We start from the raw sequence: 21,758 nt of genomic DNA, 5'->3' as shown, positions 1-21,758 counted from the left end.
GGAGACATTAGGCTGATGGGACGGGCGCCCCTGCAGGCTGTAAATCTACACAACTGCGTTCCTCCAATATGGCAGCCATTGTCTTACTGCGTCCTGCGCAGCCCCAAAACGGCAGCACTTGAGCAGTGGGAGCGTGAATAATTTATCCCGAAACCCTATCACCGTGTTTGTATCGGTTTCCATCATAAAGCGGAGCCGGGGATGAAGGGGGGGGGGGGGGGGGGGCGCATCAACCAGTGTGACCGTACAGTAGAGGGTCATAGACGTACACGTAAATCTACTGTCAACTGCACAAGAGAGCCAAAAGCTAACCGTGACCATGACAAATAAGGCCAAAAACTTTCATTGGGGGTGTTGTCATCAACCATCAACAGTAGGGTTGCAGCGATAGAATATTTTGGTATTCAGATATCCTACTAAAAATTCTATTGAGAATTCAGCTCACGTAAACAACATTTGTATCCTAAATTTTAACTGTGCATAGCAAAAAAAATCCATTTTATTCTCTTGAAACATTAACAAATGAGATTTGGGGCTATGACACAAAAGAGACGTCAGAACCACAGTAGCGCCGGAAACAGCACATTTGAGTAAGACTGGTTAGTTAAAAGGCACTGATATCCATGTAATACTTGATTAGCTGTGGCGATAAGCCGAAAGGATAACAACAACAACAACTTGGGAAGATTTTATTTTGAAACAAGACTAGACGAGACAAAGGCTCAATCTTAATACCCACACTTGCACTCTATGTTCTTCTCTGAAATGCACGAATGGTAGTAGGTTACAAGTGCACATTAATTGCAGAATTTGAACACTACAGATGACGTCATCGACGTCTGCCCCTGTGTCTGCGAGCATGGCGGCACGGGTTATTGTTTCGGTAATTTGCTGTTTAAAATTATATTGAAACGTCAGTAAAGTAGTAGTTAAGTAAAAATTGGTCTCGATCTTTCAGTCGATGGGAGCTATGGCTCCATTTGTTGGACTATTTTCGGGTCCTGTACGATATGCAGCGCATGCGCAGTTTGCTAAGTACGGCAGTTAAATTAGGACAAAATACGTGGTTAAACGGTGACTATGAAACATCGATTGAAATTGCCGCTATACATATAATAAACTTTGTAATAACTGGATATAACACATAAGAAAGGTTTTCGCACAGCTACGACAATTTCCTGTCATCAGTTTCCTGCTATGCTTCAGCTTAGAAGCCATCGATGCGTACTTCGCTGATGCGCGGAGCAAGGGCGCAAAGGGGGCGGGGCGACAGTGAACTTCGCAGAATTGTGACACCGTACGCACTCGTACCCTTCGCGGGAACGCGCACGTGAACGGCACAAGTGTGAAATGCGGGTATTGGGATTGGGCCTAAAACTGCATTAACAAAAGTGTTGCTCTCGGCCAAGTTCTCGCGCGATTCACGACAAAATAACGCTAGTTGGCAGGTTCTCGCCTTGTAACGCTAGGCCAGTAGGTGGCGGCAGTGTAACAACTGCGTAAAGGTGAAGCATTATTGTGTGAAGGCGAAGACCTTCCCACACGTAATTGGTCAAGCTTTGCACGGGGCCGGAAGAAATTGAAGATGTGACATACGGACACATTTTCGCTAATCGAAGTGAAGAAATAAAAATATGCTTGATTTCATTCAAAGGGAAGGAATGTGGGCACAGGGTAGCTGGGGGAAAACAACAAACCTGAAGACGCACGTCACACTTCACCACAAAGATATCGCGGTAAGTTAACAAAGTTAACTGTTGGTGGTTGCTTGTAACAGTGTTTTTCAAAGTTTTTTGAGTCAAGGCACATTTCTTTCACTGAAAAATCCCGCGGCACACCAACAGCTGAAATTGTGAAAAAAAAACAACAACCTTATATTAACAATATAAGTTATAAATTTTTAATATAAGCATTTTTAACATTGAAGAATGTTTAACACCCAAACTGAAACAACCTAAACCAAAAAAACTTGGCCGGCAAAATTATTATCAGCCCCAAAATTCCCAATAATGTTTTGTGACCTCAAACACCTCGGGACATCATGAAACCTTTTAACCACCAAAATGTTTAATGTAATGTCCATTAAAAAGCAAGTCAGTGTAATGTAACACAGGTGAGCAATGCTATTTAACAACTAATTGCGGAGACTGCTCACTTCGAAAGCACATTTATTGCCTATTTGTTAGCACCTCGAAAATGTGTGCAACAAGATTTTCCTGGCAGACCCAGTTCTGTCTCAGCCTGGAATCACTAGCCGTCACTCCCAGTGAGACCAGCGTATTAAGATTCGATGGTCTACTCCCGCCAGGCTCGGCATCTGAAGTCCGGACCGAAACCCTCCCACAGTCTCATCGGTGGGACATGGGAGGAAATGCCAGACTGAGTTTAAAAAAAGGATTTACAAAACACTTTCACACATTGTTCTACCTGCGGAAGATGTTTGTACTTAAGTAGCATCCAGGGAGAGGAAATGTATTGCCTTCCTCTGAAAATCTTTGACACTTTTGTATTTTAAAAGGGAATTCAGTTTCATGCCAGCAGTTGTTCCCAAAAAATGAACAAAAACTCCACAGCAGAAACAGTGTTTAGCTTCTAATGACCAGTTGGGAGGCAGCACGCGAAAGGTCTCCATACAAAAATCGGACCATACTCAAAAGGAAAAAACCAGCAGTCTGGCACGAAGTACAGCGGCGTCTTTACATACGATTTTAATTCGGACGTGACCATGCTCAAAACCGTCATATCTGAATTCATCTTTCCCCACAGGAAATACCATTATTTCGGTCCAGCCTCCTCTCCTCTCACCCCAAGGCACCACTGTTGCAAGTTTTACATCCAAGGTAGGTCATTCCTGTTGTGGTGTTTTACAGTACTGTACATACAATATATACATAGGTATGGAGCTCATGTTAAGCTGGCCAAGTGGTTGCAAACCAGAAACTTGATCACTCTCGTGTACATTTCAATGTACAACATTGGAAAGTGAAACACTACCTGTTGTAGATTGTTGTCAAGACATGCTAGAATTACACTTAACAATTGAGGGCTCGTTAAGGGGGCGGGGGATTTAGTGACGTAGCTGGGTCTGATTTAAAATGGAAGTCAACTGCTATATCGGACCTGATTTAATTGCTTTGGATTTTTTTTTTAAATACGTGCTGTGGCGTTTATGATGGTAGGAATCCAGGTGCACCAGTTGGTCAGTGCTATTCTACAATGTCAAATCAATATAGCTATATGTTATGAGACCAAAAAATTCTGGACTCCCCAAAAATTTGTGATGAAATGTGTGATTTCCAAGATTTTGACAACCTTCCAATTTTTTTATGCCATGCAACAGTCTGCTGTTTCAGAGATCAACATTTTTAAATGCTCCCCCTCCCCAAACAACAAAGTGCACACAAAATTTTGACCGCTCCAAAATTATTTTGTGGTCCCCTAAAATGATCTTGTGACTCTCACCATTTACAATACTCAACATTTTGCACACCCCAGTTTTGTGATACCCTCTGTTTTATGGGCCACCAATGTTTTGTGAACGCTACAATTTTGCCACTTCCAAAATTATTTTGTTATCCACAACATTTTGAACACCCGCTCCAAATTTTGGACTCTTTAAAAAAAAATTTCAACCAACATCTGCTGACACCAACATGAAGCGACCTGACAAACCACCCCTACCCTCCATAAAGACAAAATGTGTACCCTCTAACAACCTGGGATGCCCCAAAACTTATGCCCCCAACATTTTGCAACCGCCCAAAAATGTTGCCACCCAAAACGTCTGTGCCCAGGGCCTAGTACAATTTTGAGCTACTGCCATCAGGTCATTCACAAGCATTTGAGGTTCCGTTTTGCAACTGCGAGCAAGTTTGCTCATAAAAAAACAGGTTGAACATGGAGTGGTTTCCCACTTCCAGTGGAGTCTAGTGCATCGGTGTCACGGTCATGACTGTCCCACTGAGTCTGCCTTTCACCCACAACTGGACCTTCTGAGGCAGGTAGCTATGGACTTCCCGCAGCGTGTGATTCAGTTGGTCCAAGTCGCTCCTGAGTTTGGCCAGCTCCCGTCGTTGTTCGTTAACAATCTTGATGAGTTCGCTGCGGGGCTTCTCAATCTTCTCGATGTGCTGCAGCATGTGCAGCTCCTTCTGCTTGAGCTGTTTTCGGAGGCTGTGAATAGTCGTCTCGTAGCGGTCCAACCTTTCCTTCTGCGTTCCCACGGCCTGGAACACCATCTCGGCCGTTTGCATCAAATGCGAGTCCTTGTCGTCGGCAAATAATTTTCCTTTGATGCGGGTGATCTCCTTGATGAATTTCTTGGGGTCATTGACCAGCGTCATGGATGTCTCAATGTCCAGGCTGATATTCCGGATGAAGGTAGACTTGGCGGATAGATAAGATTCCAGCTTCTGGATGCTGCCTTGTTGACTCTTGATCCGGTGGTCTAAGAACTTGATCCTGTCTATCAGGTCGCTGTGTTTCCGCAGTACCAAGCCCGAATGTTTTTTGGTGAACAGGTGAGCCTTCTGCTCGATTTCGTACTTGTTCCACGTGGACTCCACCTCCTTCTCCATTCGCGTCACGCGCTCAGTCAACACGGACGTCCGCTTTTGCTCCCTTCTCAACTTGTCCATCAACTCTTCAATCTTGAGCAGCATGTCGGCATGTTCCAACCGCCTTTTCTCCACTTCTATGTACTTGCTTTTGAGCTTGTCCTTTAGATTTTCATTCTCTTTGGCCTTGTCCTCCGTGGTGGTTGTCAGTGTCGCCACTCGGTCCGTCAGCACCTTGTTCTTCATCTTTACCGTCATCATGTCTATTTGGTAGTCAAACTCAATCTTGGCCATCATTTTTTGGTGCGTGTCGAGATCCTTTTCATACCGTTGAGCTTCACGTTTGAATTCCTGCTTCAACGTGATGTTTTCGTCTTTGATGTCCTGTACGTGTTTCTCCATGTTCTCCACCTCAATGCGTTGCGTGTCCATCCTTGCCTGCAGCGCCCGTTCTTTATCGCGGAACCGATTGTGTATCTTGACCTCTGTCTTCTTGACGTTTTCCTTGTGCTGCTCAGCCTGCGCTGCCAGTTTTTTCTCCAAGTTACCCTCAGACTCCTCCAGATCGGTGATCTTCTTCTTCAGCTTGGATTCCAGTGTCTTCATGTTGCTCACCTGGTTCTCCAGGAGACCCTTCTTCTGTGTCAGCAGATAGATTTTGGCTTCGTAGACTTTCTGCTCCGAGAGTAATTCCACATTCTCCTTGTTGACCATGTCCAGTTTCTCCTCAAGGGCCTGGTGGTCGGCTTCCAGCGACTCAAGTTTTTCATTTCGCGCCTGGATGTCGCTCGTCCACAGGTCGTTGAATTCACTCTGTTTCTCCACCAGCCTTCTGTTCTTCCACTTGAGAATGCAGTCGGAATCTGTGCTTGAGCTTGCCATTGTTCTTACTGAACTCCTTAATAACAATTACAGAATTAAGTGTGGTTGCCTCTAAGGCCACAATGCACATGCTAAACCTTCTCCTAGCCTAATACTGGTGACTTAAACTGTCAAAGACTCAAAGGCATCAAAGACTTGTATGATGTCACAGAAATTGGCACTACACCCTCAACATCCATGAATTACACTGAGACTCTTCCCTGCCTTTGATGCCGCTCAAGAAATTTAGAACAACAAACTGTGACTGAGAGACTTATCTGGTCTCATCAGCTATGGCTGTAAGCGTCAGAAGTCAAGGGAATTCTGGGAGTCCAGTCATCTGAAGTGGGACAGTTAGAGGTGAAATCTTTTGGGAGTGACATCATTACTGGTGGGTGGTGCTACCATGATTGACACAAGAGACTGTCCAATGAGTTCCTGTCAATGCCTTTATGTGTTGGAAAGTGGGCAAGTACAGGGAAATGTTGGTGTCTGGTCATCCTAAGTGGGACTGGTGGGGGAGGTGGATTATTTTGGAGTGACATCATGACCAGTGGGTGGTGCTGCTATGATTGACATGTGAGGCCATCCAATGATTGTGCAAGCATAGCTTGTATGTGAAAGAAAAGGGCTAAGTAAAGGGAAATTCAAGTGTACGGTCATCCTCTGTGGAGTGATTGGGTAAATTGGATCGCTCTTTTGGGAGAAAACCACACATTCATACCAAAGCTCTGGCTCAACCAAAGCTTGACAAATTACCAACTTTAATTTACTTATAAAATCATCCTTTATTTTTTTGTGCTTAGCACTAACATGTAGTTCATGCGTTAAGCTTCGAAACCTCATGACAGGAAGTATAAATACAGCTCTTCTTAAGTAAGCTATAGGTTAAACTTGTGCCTTTAAGGCAGTGTTGCCAAACCTTTATTGAGTCAAGGCAAATACATCAGTTGGAATTGACGTGAATTTCTTACCTTAAGGCCTTGAAAATGTGCTTTTCTTGAGATGTTGCAGTGATTTCAATGACAAAACTCTGAAAATCAATGAAAGTAATAGGCTGCAGCCGCGCACAAAATAAAGGAGACCACATCATGTCTGGTGTCAACAGACAGCTTGGGGTTCTCGGCAGCATGTCACTGCACCTATGAACCAACATTTCTAATTAATCTTTGATTTGGAAATCTGGCACTAATATGATCTGAGAACTCTGAAAAATGACCCACTCTGAACATGGAATTGGGAAAATCCAGCACCCACGTAATGTTGGAATGAGGAAACTCTGGTACCAACATGATCTTAGAAATAGAAAAAGCTTGCAGCAGCCTATTACATTTCTATCTTAAAATAAAATCCGCAGAAGAGGTCTAATCGAGTATGAATATGGATGCAAGTAGTGAATAATGTAGTTGATAAGGAGATCTAAATGTTTTTTCGGATATTTTAGCTTTGGCCTAATAGGTCAGAATGACCCGGGAATTGTGTTATTGCTATTTCTAAGAAACCACCGTCGACGTCGATTTCAGTTACCGGAGCCGTTTCCAGGGTTACCACACAGGTCCATATGAAGGCAGCATGATGTCAGCGTATTGAGTCAATGAAGGAGTCAAAAGTGATATCACATGCTTGCCCAGTCTCGCTGCTTTGTATTCAAGCCATGTTGTGATGTAATGACGATGTGTACTGCAACCTCAGCCTATGATGTCGCCCGATGACTGCCTGTCTATGAAAGATGTATGCTGGCAACTCATGTTTTTCTATGACTTTGTAAAATGATGACAAAGGTGGCAGGAGTCAAGGCTTCAACCAAGGCAACACTGTCAGATTTTAGTTTCCCCAAATTTAAGGATTCCACAAATCAGGTGGTCAGAGATCTATTCATGATGGAGCCCTTGTGTAAGAAACCACAAAAGAAAACGGTGATCTGCCACCAAGGTTTCCTGTACAACATCAGGATGCCACGCGACGAGTCCGACGCAAATCCGGTTGTGCTCACCATCCCGGAGCACCAGCGGATACTCGCCAACGCCAGGGGACCCAACGCCATTGAGAGAGAACTGGAGGCTCTGAAGGAGGTGGCTCAGAAGAAGCAGGACGTAATCAACGCCGCCCAGCATCGGAGGAATCAGATCATGCAGAAGGATCTGTTATCCTTGAAACAGGAGGCGGAGACCAAGAAGAAGTCTGATAGGGAGGCTTACCTGCAATACCAGAGTCTACGGGAGAAGGCCCAGCTGGCCCAGGACACGCAGATCTTGAAGCTGGACCGCTGGATCCTCCACAGCAAGATCCAAGCTGAGCGGGACAAGCAGATGAGTTGGAAGAAGCACTGTGAGGAGGTGGAGCACGCTCGGGAGAAGGCAGAGTTTGAGAGGGTTCTTAAATGCACCCAGATTGCCCTGGCCCAGGAGGATGAGAAGATTAGGAACCGGCACGAGGATGGCCGTAGGCACCTGCAGTTTATCAAGCAGCAGGTGAGTAGGACTTCAAATGGGTGGACATTTTTGGTAACCTTTAAGAGAAGTGAAGGTCAGAAATATTAAAATATAAATACAAATTCTTGGGATATTGTGATCCTACAGGTGAGGGAGCGCGAGGAGGCAGCCCTGGTCAAACGTCGGGAATGGCTCACCGACTTCAGTCGCAACAAAGAAAAATGGAAGCAGAAAGACAAGTGGCTGGAAGAGCTGAAGCAAGATCGGCTGGAGGAGCTCAAGGCCACCGGGGTTTCTGAGGAATACCTTGACTATGTGACGAAGAAGACCACGGAGGACAGTCTCCACATCATGGATTCCCAGTACCGCACGTACAAGACTTATGACATACTACCCAGGTGGGTGACTGGTTCGACCGAAGCCATGAAGGAACACATCAAGAGTCAGAATGTTGAGAAGAACTTTTAAGATCTGATTGGGAACCAACCAGCCGAACAAAGGGAGCATCGGCAGACAAATTGAAGAGTGTCTCTTGAAGCTTCTCTAGGAATTTGGCAAGTAATAAATTCCGGCAACAATGTAATCTTGGAATTAGGGAACTCCAAAACCAACAGGATCGTGGGAACAATCCGGCACAGATGTGATCCTGGAATTAGGAAACTCCAGCAAAAATTCAATGAGATTTTGGCTACAGGATGTGGGGATTAAGAACCTGTATACCAAAATGACCGTGGAATTAAGAAACTCCAGGAGCTATCCGATTTTTGAATTAGGGAAATCTGACACCAGTATAAATTGGAGATTAAGAAATTCTGGCACCAATAAAATCTTGGAATAAGGAAACTCCAGTACATATATGATCTTGGATTTGGGACACAAGTGCGCCAATAAAATTGGGTGCATGAGTGCACTATGGATTAGGAAAATGTGATCTGATAAAAATTTAGAATAAGTAAATCTGCCACCAATGTGATCTTGGTATTACGAAAGTCAACCTGTGTGATTTTTAGAAGTGGAAAAATCTGTCACACTGGTACTTTTTTGTTTCATGCTTTAATGTAATACCATTCACATTGAACAGGGTACTTGCTCTGATTCATCAGATCACTTTGTACTATGTACTCTATATGTCATTTTTTCCCCTCAGGAAAGTTACTACTTGACTTTATTAGAGACAAAATAAATTACTATTATAACAATAAGTGTGAGTTTTTTAGGGGTCCCACAGGGGTTTATTCTTGGCACCCACACTTTTAATTTTTATTTTGTATTTTTATATACTGTACCACTAGCATTTGATTGCATTGCTGGGATTAAATGGTACAGTAACACTACATGTAGTCTGGTGCACCGACTGTCTCTGGTTTCGAGGGTGCATACAGTTAGTGGATGGTGAACATTGACGCACATGCACACCTAATGTGCACTAGACTTTTTTTTCCCCCTCTAGTCGCTTTGATTTATTTATTTTTGTTAACCAGGAGGGTAGCAGACTTTCTCGGTAGACCTTGTTGAACCTTATGCTTTTAAGTCGCATTTTGGCAATTGTATCAGACAACACAAAGGAAATCTCAGCAAATTCTCCTCCATCCCACCGGCGTCCCCTTTTTGCCACAAAATGGCCAACATCTGCCGACTGCGGACCCTAATTCCCCCACCCTCCAAACCAAAGTGGTGACACATTAGCCAGCAAAGAGGAGGCCTATTAATAGGTCGTAAAGAGAGATGTGGCAGATCGTGTTGTCGGAGGGAGGTTTGATATGCATGTAACACAATCTAAGTTCAATTGTGATGCACAGCCAGAGGCCTCCGCTAAGGAAATCTGCATGAAATCAGTGTCTGGGCCAGCTAGTAAATCACCATTGCCTTGTTTATTGTACTAGCGCGCTTTTATGGAGGCTGGGATGTCCTGGTGTCAGAAATGCCCACACTAAACCTGCTTGAGAATTTTTGGGAATAAAAATGAAGCTTTGGAAGCTGTTGGACTTTTTATGATGCCTTTTTTAATATTTGCTGCACAAATGCTAGGCTGTGTCCATCCTAACTATTTTCACAGTTAAATGTTTGTCGGGATGGCACCAAACTGACCACCAAAGACAATCCACCTCCGGTGTTTGCCGGGGAGAGCAGTGGAGTGATAGTCATTCGGGACAATCTTTCAGCTGTTCGGAAGTGGGGGGCTCGGCAGCGGTGTGGGGAAGCACATTAGTCTTCATTGTGCTAGTGCATTCCGGCGGTTTGTCCAGCCTGACTATTTTGTCCGGGCCTGGCAGGCACACTCGCCTCACCCGGCCAATGATCCTCATTCCCCATAGAAAAAAAAAAAAAACAGAAACAAAAAACAATGGATGCACATATTGAACACACAGTGTGGCTGTAAAAAAAAAAAACATTCCATATTTAATTCTCTTGTGCGGTTTTGGCAGTCCGGATCCATTCTTCCGTTACATGTTGTAGCTGGGGATGCTTTTATGCCGCATGATACTCACCTGACCAGCTGCTGCTGTTCCATACTGTACCTAACTCCAATTATGTTTGTCTTGTTTTAGTTTATTATTTTTATTATTATTTTTCATTTTTAAATTAAAACCTTACCTGGATGAAGAAAGGTGACATGACTAATTCATACTCTGTCCGCAGTAGGGCTGAATGATTTAAGAAAAAAAAAAAATAATTGCGGTTACCTTTTTCCTCAATATTGTGATCACGATTTAAAATGCAATTCTTTTTTTCAAAATCGACTTCACAAATGCGAGCGTCAAATCCTGGATTAAAAATAGCGATGAGACACTTGAAAACCGCTCAGAAGCATTTGATTTAAATAGACGGGATTAGCATGTGGGCCGTTGTTTGGTCTAGACGCCGACCAGCTCCAGTTTCTATTTGCTTCTGGCGAGATTAACAAACTCGTGACACGTGTCAAAGTCAGGACACGGCGGCCGCGTAATGGCCGCTCATTCAGAATAAGAACAGGCTATTTTATCTTATCTTGTCCAAAAATGAGAAGAAAACTTGGCAAGGGGGCCCCGTTCATGTTTGACCTCACGTCTCAACTCATTAAAAAATAATTTTAAAAAAATCAAACAATAATGTGTATATGTGTGTATATGTATGTATATGTATATTTGTATATATATATATATATGTATACATATGTATATATGTATATGTATATACAAAACACTACAGTACATTCCAGACACAACGATATAGTTCACACATTTGAGCACTGTAGGTATGAAGAGTGAATCAAATGCCATTTGCTTATTGTAACCCTCAAAATAAACCTCCCTATTAAAATGCTTCCCTTGAAGAACAGGACGAAAAGAAACAAGTGAGTTTTTGCTATAAAAATGAGCAAAAACATGTAACATGGCATTAATGCTGGTTGGCATGTTGATACTAAGCACATGACAGTGATTCAACAAAAACATCATATAAAAGATGAACAAATAACGTCCCAAAATAATTTTGCTCCACCCCTGTCCTCATTATTGTTAAAATGTCATCAAATAGACAGAAAAATAAATGTGCAAACTTACTTTTGGCCTTCCCACGGCTTGCAGAGGATGTGAATGATGCAACTTCCTGTGGAACACAGGACTTGTGGGATATTCCAAAGTTTTGTGAGAGGCGAATGCGTTATTGTAACAAGTTTGAGGGACACGTCTAATGTGTGAATTTAAACGAAATAATATCATTTTTTTTGTGTAACCTTTAGATAGGATTTACATTTAGAAGGCGTGAACTGTGGGCATCAATTTCTTTTTATTATATATTTTTAAGTCATCCCGACGAGCGTGCCGCATTTGAAGGAAATGACAGGAGCTGCTCTGATTGGCCATGAAGTTGGCTGTGACCACTCCCACAGCAGCACAGCACCCCCTCTCCCAGATCCTCCCGAGTCCAGCAATGCATAGCCCGGGTTTTCCTGTTCGGATGACATTTGGTCTTGACAAAACACACACAAAAAAAATGTAATTATCTACATATTTCCTTTACTTAACAAACTTCGAACACATCATCAACACTTTTGTTAGCTTTTTTGTTCAATAAAAAAAAAGCCAATTTTTTTTCTTCTTAAAGAGAGCACATGGATATAAGGAAGGAATTGTCCAGTGATTACAAACTTTTACACACACAAAAAAAAACCCAAAACAAACAAACCACCTCTGTACACGATTGTCTCAGTAAATAAAGTTTTTTGTCATTTTTCTTAAATTATTAGAAAAGCCTGGAGATTCCTCAGGAACGAGTCTTTTTCGCCTTCTTACGGAGTTCATAAATAAGAAGCGCTGGCGGGGAGGTGATGGGGAACGGACGAACCGGGAAGCCTCACAGGCCGTGAACCCCAACCGAGTCCAGGCAGTCCATTTTCACAGTAACCACGGCTGTAAAATTCACCCCTCGGGACGACGACGACAAACAAAAAAAAAAAAGAGTGTGTTAAGACAAAGTGTGACCGGACGTCAGCACATTTGACCGTCCTCCTCTCCTCTTGCAAGATGAGATGCCACAGGTAGCACAACGGGCCTTGTGTGTTGGGTTTTCCCAAGCGTGAGCCGGAAAAGGCAGTAGCCAGAGCAAGATGGACATTGCTACAGGTACTCCAGGTCCAGAGCGTGGTGGAGGGCCATGAGGTCCGAGTGGCTCGAGATCCTCCAGAAGGGCATGTTGTGCTGGAAGGGAAGGACAAGGCACGGATCAGTAATGGAAACATAAAGGCATGAAAAACGACGCGGAAGTGAAAAGTACGAAAAAGAGCCCACGCCAAAAAATGTACAGGAAGTCAGCCATTTTTGGTTCAAGCTTGGGATTTTTCCCTGAAAAGGGCACTTTTTAAAGTTAGAAAAAAATATCCCTTGAAACCAGTTTCAGCAATCAACACAAAAGTGGGTGGACATGTCTATTGTAACAGGATGCAGGAAAAAGTCTCATGGACCCATGTCTTGGACAGCCATTTTGGTTTAAAGCAGGCGTTGTTGAATTCCTGGGCTAGCAGTTTGAAGAACTCCTACTACTCTATTTGCCCAAATGAACCCTTCAGAAGCAGGTATCCTAATCAGAAATGAATTTTCCTCCATTCTGCCATCAAAACCAAATGAACTGATGGATTAGTTACTTTCTCCCTTGTGGTGAAAGTTCTTCAAGGGCCGTCATTAATGCGTAGCGTCGATGTAGCTTCACACCGCTAACAATGCTCCCACTGGGGGCCACGTGCTGTTCCCAAGGCGAGCGAGTACGCAGCAGGGGAAACCCGAGTCGCAGGAGAATGAAAGGAACTTGTCACAGGTGGAGTAGTGAGCTCCTCCATTATCCCCCAAACTCCCCCTTGGACTTTATCAGAGGTAGAACGTCTCCAAGGTTCCGCTTAGGAGGGCCTGCAGTGACCCTTAAAAGCTCTTGGGCTCTTTGTTTTGTAAATTGTCTTTGCTTTTAAAGTTGAAAAGCTGGAGATGGTATCTGGGCCCTTTCCGCTCAGGCCAATAGTCTTTGCTTTGGGGTTTATTTTTCCAAACGCTGTGGATTTCTTGTGAAGGGGTGAGGCCAGAGAGGACGTCCCTGAACATATCGTAACATAACAGTACTCCACGCATATTACGCACCTTCCATACAGTACATGGCGTGAAAGAAAAAGCTTATCACTCATGACCCCCCCCCCCCCCCCAGTGAACACACCACAGCAGGAAACAGTCAGCTAAAAGAAGAGGGGAGCTTTTTCCATCCCGTGCCGACACAGCGAATATCCTCCCGTGATTGAAGGCTCCTTTATGCAGGCCTTCTGCATGGCTGAAAGGGACGGTCTAGCGTTACACGCCTTCACACAGCTGAGGTCACTGAGCGGGAATATATAATTATGACGCATCGACCCCCCCTCCTCCTCCTCCTCCTCCTGCTCCCCGCCTTCTAAACCTGAGATGTCGCAGGAAAGAGCTCTGATTAAACACCAAAGACTTTCTCTCTTCTACTCAGATGCCCTTTTGGAGGACAAATGAAGGGATGTGACGGGGTGATGGAGAATATTTTCTACTCTGTTGTAAAGGACGGATTTTATCCAAGAGGAGATGGAGGGCTGCAGAGTGTGCATGGACTGTAAAGTTAGTTTTAGTCTTGAGAGCAGGTTTGCTAGTTTTTGTTAGCTTTACTCTAAAAGTAATGATTTATTAATTTATAATTGAATAAAAATAGTTTTCGTCTTTCGTTTTTATTCGTTTTAGTATGAGTTTTAGTTATTGTATTTTTTTGATAAATAGGATATTTGTCAAGTGCAAGATTAAAAAAGTAAAAATTAAAGATCACTCATTATTTTGGACCATTGTCGCAAGTGCAGAGGATGTACCAAGAACTAAAACTAGCGCAAATGTGGCTTCATATGATTCAAAATGAGACCCAAGAACCGTTGACAGTTCATTTGAAATGCATATTACATTTGTGTCCCCCACAAATACGGATATATTCAACGCTTTGGTTCAAAGCCTTCACACCCACTACATTTCCCTCTCCATCTGCGGATCCCTCACCTTTTTCGAGCCTTGCTCCTCTTCCACGCCGTCCCCGACTACAATGTAAACAACTTTCCTGCCAAACCTCTGGACGACTCTCTCGAAGCAGCTCTCCTTACCTGTGTGGGAAGAATCAAAAGATGAAAAGATGAGTGGCGCCCAAAAAGGGAAACAGGAACATAAGATTCCTCTCAAGAAGCCCTCAAAAACAGCGCACGGGGATGATGTTTATTTTGCATTGGAAACAGGGTTGCAGGAAGAGTGGGGGCTGGAGGTTGTTGCTCTTGCTGTGGAATGACATAAATGTCTCGAAGTGGTTTCATATGCAGAGAGAGGCCCTGCTCGGAGAAAATAATCCCAAAGTTGATGAGGCCTATTCCTTCACATGGCCAACATCAATCCTATCTGTTGACTGGATCTCGGCGGACCCGTCACTTGGTAGCATGTGTTCCCAAAACTCCCCCTCAAACGCCACACAAACGACTCATCCTTTGGAGACACAAGATGCTGTCATCTAGTGGTGGTTTACAGAAATGCCTGGTTGTATGTAATTCACAGTTGTGCCTAACTAAATAGACATTGAGAAATCATCTTTCCCCATTGAAATAAATTGTAATCCGTTTTCAATCATTAAAATGGTGCTTTATAACAGTGTAATTTATAAAAACAGTGATGAGCCATGACATAATTAAACAGACTGCAAAGAATTACATTTTTTTTTTTGCCACTTCAGTTCATCGGACATTGTGCCGCTCCTTCTGATGTGCGCACCTTGGCCACCAGGCGGCAGTAAAATACAGATATACTGATTGAAATGGAGACGAGTAGAAGTCACAACTCCTCAGTGATGTACTATAATATGAATCGTTTTTTTTCAGATGATGAAGAATATATAGTAGCAACATGACACGTTCCAAAAATGAGTAAAGCACAGCATGAAATTTGAAAATTCGATGATGGGTTTGAGGAAAAAAATTGATTTTTTTTGTGTCAGGAAGAAAAGACCTTTTTGGGAACATTTTCACGTGGAAATATGGTCACAAAGGCCTTCTAAATAGACTAAAAATTTCTCAACATATGTCCTCAACCCTTTTTTTCATCTGCTACTCGGGGAACCTCTTCTGCAATGGGCAGGAAGTTTCAGTTAAAAACCTCCATGCTGGTATGGTTTGAAATTCTGAGTGGCTCTCCAAATCAACACATCAAAATGATTACTTTCCCTTGCTCCACTTCCTGCTCCACGGTTATTGCCCTGTTTACCCTTTTCCATCAATGTTTTAAAAAGGAAAAAAAAAAAGCAGAAAAAACGAAAACAAACGCGATTTGAAGTTGTATACAAGCATATAGAGATGGAAACATCAATCATATCTGTTCACTGGATTTCCCCTGCCCCATCTCTTTGGTACCACTAAAACTTCCCCTCAAAACACCCACCTAAAACAAACAAAAAAAAAAAATGCAACATTTTACCTATTTTGGTTGCACTATAAATATTTTCAATAGGAAAGACGATGCCCAGGCCGTAGAGCAGGACCTTAGCAAGGGCGGGGATCAGCTGCGTGGTGGTCACCAGGATGTTCACACAGTTTGACCTGCACCAAAGAAGACTGCGCCTTTAGAATCCAGACTTCCCGGGAACCAATTCCCCCTCCTCTCAGCGGACTTTTACCTTGAGTGGATTAACGTTAGTGCTTTCAGTGCCAGTGTTAACCAGGAGTCAGTCAAGGCTTCAATTTCTGCTCGCAATTGCAACCAGGCTTCCCTCTTGGCCGGGCCCAGGAGACCTGCAAGTGTACGGGAACATTGTTTGCCTTGGACCGCTTGGAAAAGTACCCAACTAGCAAGGGAGGGTTGGGGGTGGGGATTACCTCCAACGTTATTTTTGTAAGTGGTGTAGATTTCTTTCACCCGTCTGTAGCGGAAGGCCAACTTTCTCATCCAGTCCACGCCTCCACGCACACCTGTGGCCAGGCAGAGGTTAGCGCTGGTGGCCGCCGCGTGGAAGCCGTCTGCGCCAAAGTTGTACGTGCTGTGGGCCGGATCGGAAAAGACGTCGTGGGTTAGTGCCTTTAGGTGACTTCCGGCGCAATTATTCCCATTGGAAATAATGGCAAAATGAATAAGGACGCTCGGTCTGCTCTGTGGTTATCATCTTGTTTGTATCACAATTAAAAACAACAAAGATGGGGAAAAAAAAGCTCAATTAAAAAGCAAATCATCCGTTGCGTTCTTTAATTCAGACCATTGGGCATTTGCTTTCTCAAGAGTCCCGTAATATTTGTAGGTTAATTGGACCGTTTTTCCTAAAATTGGTTCATTAAAATCAGTGTCGCTCGTCAGACCACATCCAGGAGGGGAGCATAGTTGAGGGTGGGTTTGGGAGTAATTTAGTGCTTCTTATTTGTATTTTGTTTGGATGCTTTTTTATCCTTATCTCACTGTTGGTGCCTAAAATAAATGGATTGACACACAGATTGAGAACTATATATAGTTTTGTACGAAACGGCTACAATGTAGGGGGGGTGGAGATGGTTGGGTCACAGTAACTCTTTTGGGGGGCTTGGCCCACGAATGCCTCCCTTGACGTTGAAAACAACAAATTTGATTAAATAATTGGTTTCTAGTTGTTAGTACAGTTATTATTAAGAATGATCACTTTCATTGTCGAAGTAACATCATTATAAAATACATTTATTGCTGTTATTTACTTTTTTGAGTCAGCAATTTACCTAAGATCCTGACCGTTGTCATCCGAAGAGACGTCATCAATATGTACCTGGTCACATTCCTGCAAAACACGAAACATGATCTTTTAAGTACACCCCACCCGGCTCAATCTATTTTAAGTATTCAGAGAGAGGCTTCATTATTGAAGAAAATTGCCAGTCGCAAGCTTGCGCGTTCGCTGTCATTTTTCACCAGCGTAAAAAAAAACAGCCTGGCATTGGCCGGGCGCCCCGGCGTTGAAAGGCCTCATCCGAGAACCTTCTGAATCAGCACATGCCATAATTCTTCCCATGTGCCCTCACCAGCGCCGTCCAAACAAACCCCGACCTCGTCATAGGCAGAAAGGCAACCGGGAAAAAAAAGCCTATTCAGCAACCCAGGTTACTGTTTGAGCCGCCATCTTTAGGCGCACTGATGTATGTAAATATAGTAGACTATATAAAAGGGGGCCTTGGCTCTAATAGCGCATTTGTGAGCACATGTGTGCGCTAATACTCTTCCCTTTGGCTCTTCTTGGAAAGGTCCCGCGATTCTCCAGCTCGGTCCGGGCGAGCGGTAACACAATCCAGACTTTCTGCTAAATGTAACCGACTAGAAAAATTGAACCTGATGCTAACCGCCAATGAAATTATGACCTCTGATTGCTGCCGCGCCACACACCATCACAGGCCCCGGGGCCAGCCAGCCGGCCAGCCGGCTAAAGGCTTGCAGGAGAGCGTCGGTGAAAAAAAAATCTGTTCTTAGTTTTCCATTTATAGGGGAGCGCTAGTGTTAGTGCCCTCTCCTACCCCCCCATCCACTTATATTGAGATGTAAGGGAGTGCTAGTGTGAAGCAAAAATTTGAGTAGCGACTCGATCCTGAAGCTAGGAAATTACCCAGCGGAGTGAAAATGGAGGCGACAGGTCTTAATCAGGAATTCAGGATGTAAAGGTACTTAAAATTAGAACAAGTAACGTGGGAACTACGAAAACCGTGTCGCCTTCATGGTATGGTGAAGTGCTAACAAACAAGATGAAATTAAGTGCTCTATTTTCGTAGGTGTATTCTGTATTTGATGGCAAAAAATCGGTATAAAAGTACACCTGCCCTGACTAAGTGGAAACTGTAGACTGCAGCAGTGCAGCCATTATCATTGCCATGTTGTCATGACAAGGTGATCAAATAAAAGCTCAACCGAGACAGTTCAGCGCTAAGGCACAGCAACAGGATAAGCTAACATTAGCGCGTATGTATGCTATGTATGCTGTCTTTTGTTGCTAATTGGGCTTATGGACTCGAGACCGACAAAAGTCCAACATACCCAATCGTCAAATACGTCACCCAGCACGGGCTCGTGATATATCCGCAAAAGACATGAAAATGGCTCACCGACTCACCTGTTTCGAGTTAAAATTATTAGAAATAATAATTTCTCAAGGCATTTCTCAAATCCGAAAAATCCCTCCAGAATTTTTTTTAAGCTTTTTTAATTAAATCCCATCCGGCTGTTAGGACACCCAAACAGCCAATGGAACTTCCTGGTTTTAAGTCAATCTAAGCGAGGCCAAACGCTGACGTTATTGCATTCCTAATGCTGGAGCAGGGTAAGGGTAAGGGCTTTGGACCGTAAACCTTTTCTATTTTACTGGTTCCCCTCTGAACAAATTTTTCATCTCCCTGGATTTGCGCGGAGAAAGGGGAAGGGGAGCGCGAGGTGAGGAGAAACTCAAACCAGCTGTTCTTTTAACGGAATTAAAATCTTGACCCCCTCCACCCCGCTCCCCAGCCCACTCCCCCTGTCTCCAAGCCCCGCTCTAATGCAACCATTCTCTCGCCAAAGTCTCCTTCGCCAGGATCCGAAGAGGAAAAGACTTTGACCCCGTGGCCCTTTTACCCGCCCTCTCTGGGGCTCCCACACACTGATAGAGGGTAGAAAGCCCAAAGTGACCTCACATGGAGGCCTAGTGGTCCACAAGATGGAAGTTTTAGCTACTGACTTAACTCATTTTCATAAACTCAACAGGTGATATTTAACATTGGAAGGAAGTATCAATTTGTTGTGACGCAGCATTATACTCAAGTGCGGATTTTGCGAATGAAGAGGTTGATAAAATTGCTTGAACGGAGAGTGCAAGTGGTGGTATGCATGATGAGCAGAGAGCGAAGACCGGGTGGGCTCTTGCCAATGAGATGGGGTCTGCCTTCACCTGCAGCCCTTCGCCTGATCCTGAAGATATTCCAGATTTGCAAAGGCTCCCCTTCCCCAAAATTGCAAAACTGGATTTTCCCAGTAAATATAACTTACAGATGCCTTAACGTAAAAGTCTCGAGGAGGTTTATGAAAATTGCCCTTTTAAAAACTGCGGGCACTATAATTTTTGATCCTGAAGGATGCTTACATCACATTAGCCTTCCTTAAAAGTTAACAAATCTTGATGTACTCGTTTTAATTGCTTTAGCAGCAGAGGTATGTTTGCTTGTTTAGGAAAAACCACGGCGACTCCTCGTGTTAAGTACCCCATAAAGCCTCCATTTAGATAACCACCCCCTTTCACTGGAATTCCTCAATTGTCCCGTAATTAGCTGCTAATGAACCAGGTCCAATCACAAGACCACTCCTCTGGTAAAACCGCCTAATCTCAGCCTGTTGGGTTCATCCTTTGAGGTTAGATCCGACATGATCTGGAACATGGAGGTCCTAGTCTAAGAACCGTATTAAACATCATGAAAGTTTTACTAAGGGAATGATTCGTAGGCTTGCCGATTTAGGACCGCGGCGGAGACATTTATCAACCTGCTTCTACCGAACAAAGAGGAAGGGGGCCATCTGAAAAACAGTTACAGTTCCCTGCCGGGGCTCGCATAAACCTCTGCACTGGACTCCCTGGGAGGACCTGGGGTGGGAGGGGAGGAAACGAATGGAGGAGGTGGCTGTGAGTAATGTCGTACAGTAACCCTTACACATACTCATTAGGAGCCACTTCTGAGGACCTCGTAAACACCGCAGATCCACGGATGGATGGATGGTGCAGGTTCAAGTCCGTTAAGTACAGCCGTATGGTCAATATGGAAAGCGGCCAAAATGGCAGTGCTGGGAAATTTACGGTGCCTTTGTGAAATGTCTGAATACTGCATGAGAATAATGCCTCCCCGAATACAAATGAAAGTAGCGCATAAGTCTTTGGGAGTAAGAGACTGACAAGCCTCAACAATTGCGAGGGACTTTCTCAGAACCGTTTGAACATCTCTTTTCCATCCAGTTCGGCCCCCCTCTTCCCGCTCACCAAGCAAACAGCGCTCTCTCTAAAAGCTACAATCACCGTTAACCTAGACCAGATGTTCCTACTGTACTCAGGAGGGACTCTTCTGTTCGGTTCATAAGCACCAGAGTGAATATTAAAGTTGTAAGCAGCAATGAACGGAGTGAAATGCTTCACAACTGAACAGCATCCATCTGTCAAGCATAAATGGTTGGACTGAGTAGGACAAAATCAAACCAAAATGGCCGCCTTTCTGTGTCTTTTCGGGTAGGTTCTTGAAACTTTTTTGTGGCTCTACTTGTGACGGAAATGTCTATAAAAAATAATATTCCCAAGAGAAGCTGTCTTCAAGGGGAGGATTTTCAAAAATTCCCTGAAATGCAACAGAGCATATTTTCAAGGTCACAACCCTACCAAAATGTACATTTTAACTAGGATAAAGATCACTGCAGAATTTGATGAGTTTCTGAGAAACCCCTTGAAACTGTGAACTCAAAATCCTTGCAATTTTATCGTTCCGATTTGTCCAATGTGTGTGGCCAAAATTTGGCAGCAATCACGCAAAATCTTTAGCTCATTTTTGACACCTGGAAATGGCAGAATGGCAGCCTTCCAAGTCTTTTCAGATATTGGTTCTTGAGACGTTTTTGTGGGGCTACGAAATTCCATGTTACTAAATGAAAGTTGCTTCGGGGGCCGATTTTTCTAAGCCGTTTTTATACCAAGGTGCTATTTTCACAAGAAATAACCTCCAATAGTGAGTTATCCGAAGAACAGTAATGACAATGGCTCCTAACCAATAAACAATTTCACCAGGGTGAGCATTTGCAGTAAAATGATAACGACAACGAAACATAGCAATTTCAAGCGGGCACAAGGGAAAAACGCCATTGAGGACAGGATGCCATTTCTCCATCATTCAACCTCTCCTCCAGTCTGTGGCACGCTGTCTTTTTACTCGTCTGCTGAAAACTTTTCAGCAGGGGAGGAAGCTATCAGTGCCGTCTTTGTTCCCCGGCTGTCTGTCATCAAGCAATCAAGCGACGACGGCCCGACTCTTCCTGTATAGCCCGGTAGTGGCGACTCGGCAGGGACCAAAGCGAAGGTTAATCACCAATGCGCCCAAAACATGGAGCCCATTTCCCCCACTCTGGTTTCCTGTCTGCCATTTCCGAATAGATGTCGCCATTTTCGCTGCATAATGTCTTTTGTTCATCATGTCGCGGACAACAGCCGTCATCGCGGGATTCCTAATGCCATGTGAAAGGGGCTCATCCGCGGGTTCGCAGGCTCTCAACGCCGACACTCCACCGATAGAGGCTGTCATTCACTGACCCCCCCCCCCCCCGCCGTCTTCCTCCCCCTCTCGGTTCCCACCGCAGGTATAGGCCTGGGGGAGGGGAGGAGGGTGGAGGGGCTGTGATTATACCTGGGGGTC

The 21,758-nt window shown here is 44.0% G+C and overlaps 2 protein-coding genes across 17 annotated transcripts in view; one reads left to right on the top strand and one right to left on the bottom strand.

The window, feature by feature from the left end:
* Positions 1–1,491: 1,491 nt before the first annotated feature.
* LOC147127233 (uncharacterized) lies at positions 1,492–9,080 on the top strand. 2 transcript variants are annotated; one of them, XM_086020332.1, is made up of 4 exons: positions 1,492–1,736; positions 2,767–2,840; positions 7,350–7,888; positions 7,997–9,080. In XM_086020332.1, exons 3-4 carry the CDS (start codon positions 7,370–7,372, stop codon positions 8,315–8,317), a joined length of 840 nt encoding a protein of 279 aa, XP_085876458.1. In that variant the 5' UTR covers positions 1,492–1,736; positions 2,767–2,840; positions 7,350–7,369; the 3' UTR covers positions 8,318–9,080. The 2 variants fall into 2 exon arrangements, with proteins under 2 accessions (XP_085876458.1, XP_085876456.1); XM_086020330.1 differs by having other exon boundaries at positions 1,496–1,736; positions 7,369–7,888; positions 7,997–9,075.
* A 2,747-nt stretch (positions 9,081–11,827) lies between these two features.
* Positions 11,828–21,758, bottom strand: part of eya1 (EYA transcriptional coactivator and phosphatase 1) — a 40,360-nt gene continuing 30,429 nt past the window's right edge. For 8 of the 15 annotated variants that reach the window (XM_086020314.1, XM_086020316.1, XM_086020315.1 and 5 more), the window contains 5 exons: positions 17,082–17,140; positions 16,022–16,381; positions 15,823–15,944; positions 14,371–14,471; positions 11,828–12,528 (listed from right to left, as the gene is read on the bottom strand). In XM_086020314.1, the coding sequence (XP_085876440.1) occupies positions 12,448–12,528; positions 14,371–14,471; positions 15,823–15,944; positions 16,022–16,381; positions 17,082–17,140 (723 nt within the window). In that variant the 3' untranslated portion in view covers positions 11,828–12,447. The remainder of the gene's footprint in view (positions 12,529–14,370; positions 14,472–15,822; positions 15,945–16,021; positions 16,382–17,081; positions 17,141–21,758) is intronic. The other 7 variants (XM_086020318.1, XM_086020320.1, XM_086020319.1 and 4 more) reach the window with 1 other exon arrangement.

Source organism: Filicampus tigris, chromosome 21 (genome assembly GCF_054856515.1).
Source record: "Filicampus tigris isolate MCC_2025a chromosome 21, RoL_Ftig_1.0, whole genome shotgun sequence".
In the NCBI taxonomy this organism is placed as follows: Eukaryota; Metazoa; Chordata; class Actinopteri; order Syngnathiformes; family Syngnathidae; genus Filicampus; species Filicampus tigris.
This window is presented reverse-complemented; position numbering and strand designations above follow the sequence as displayed.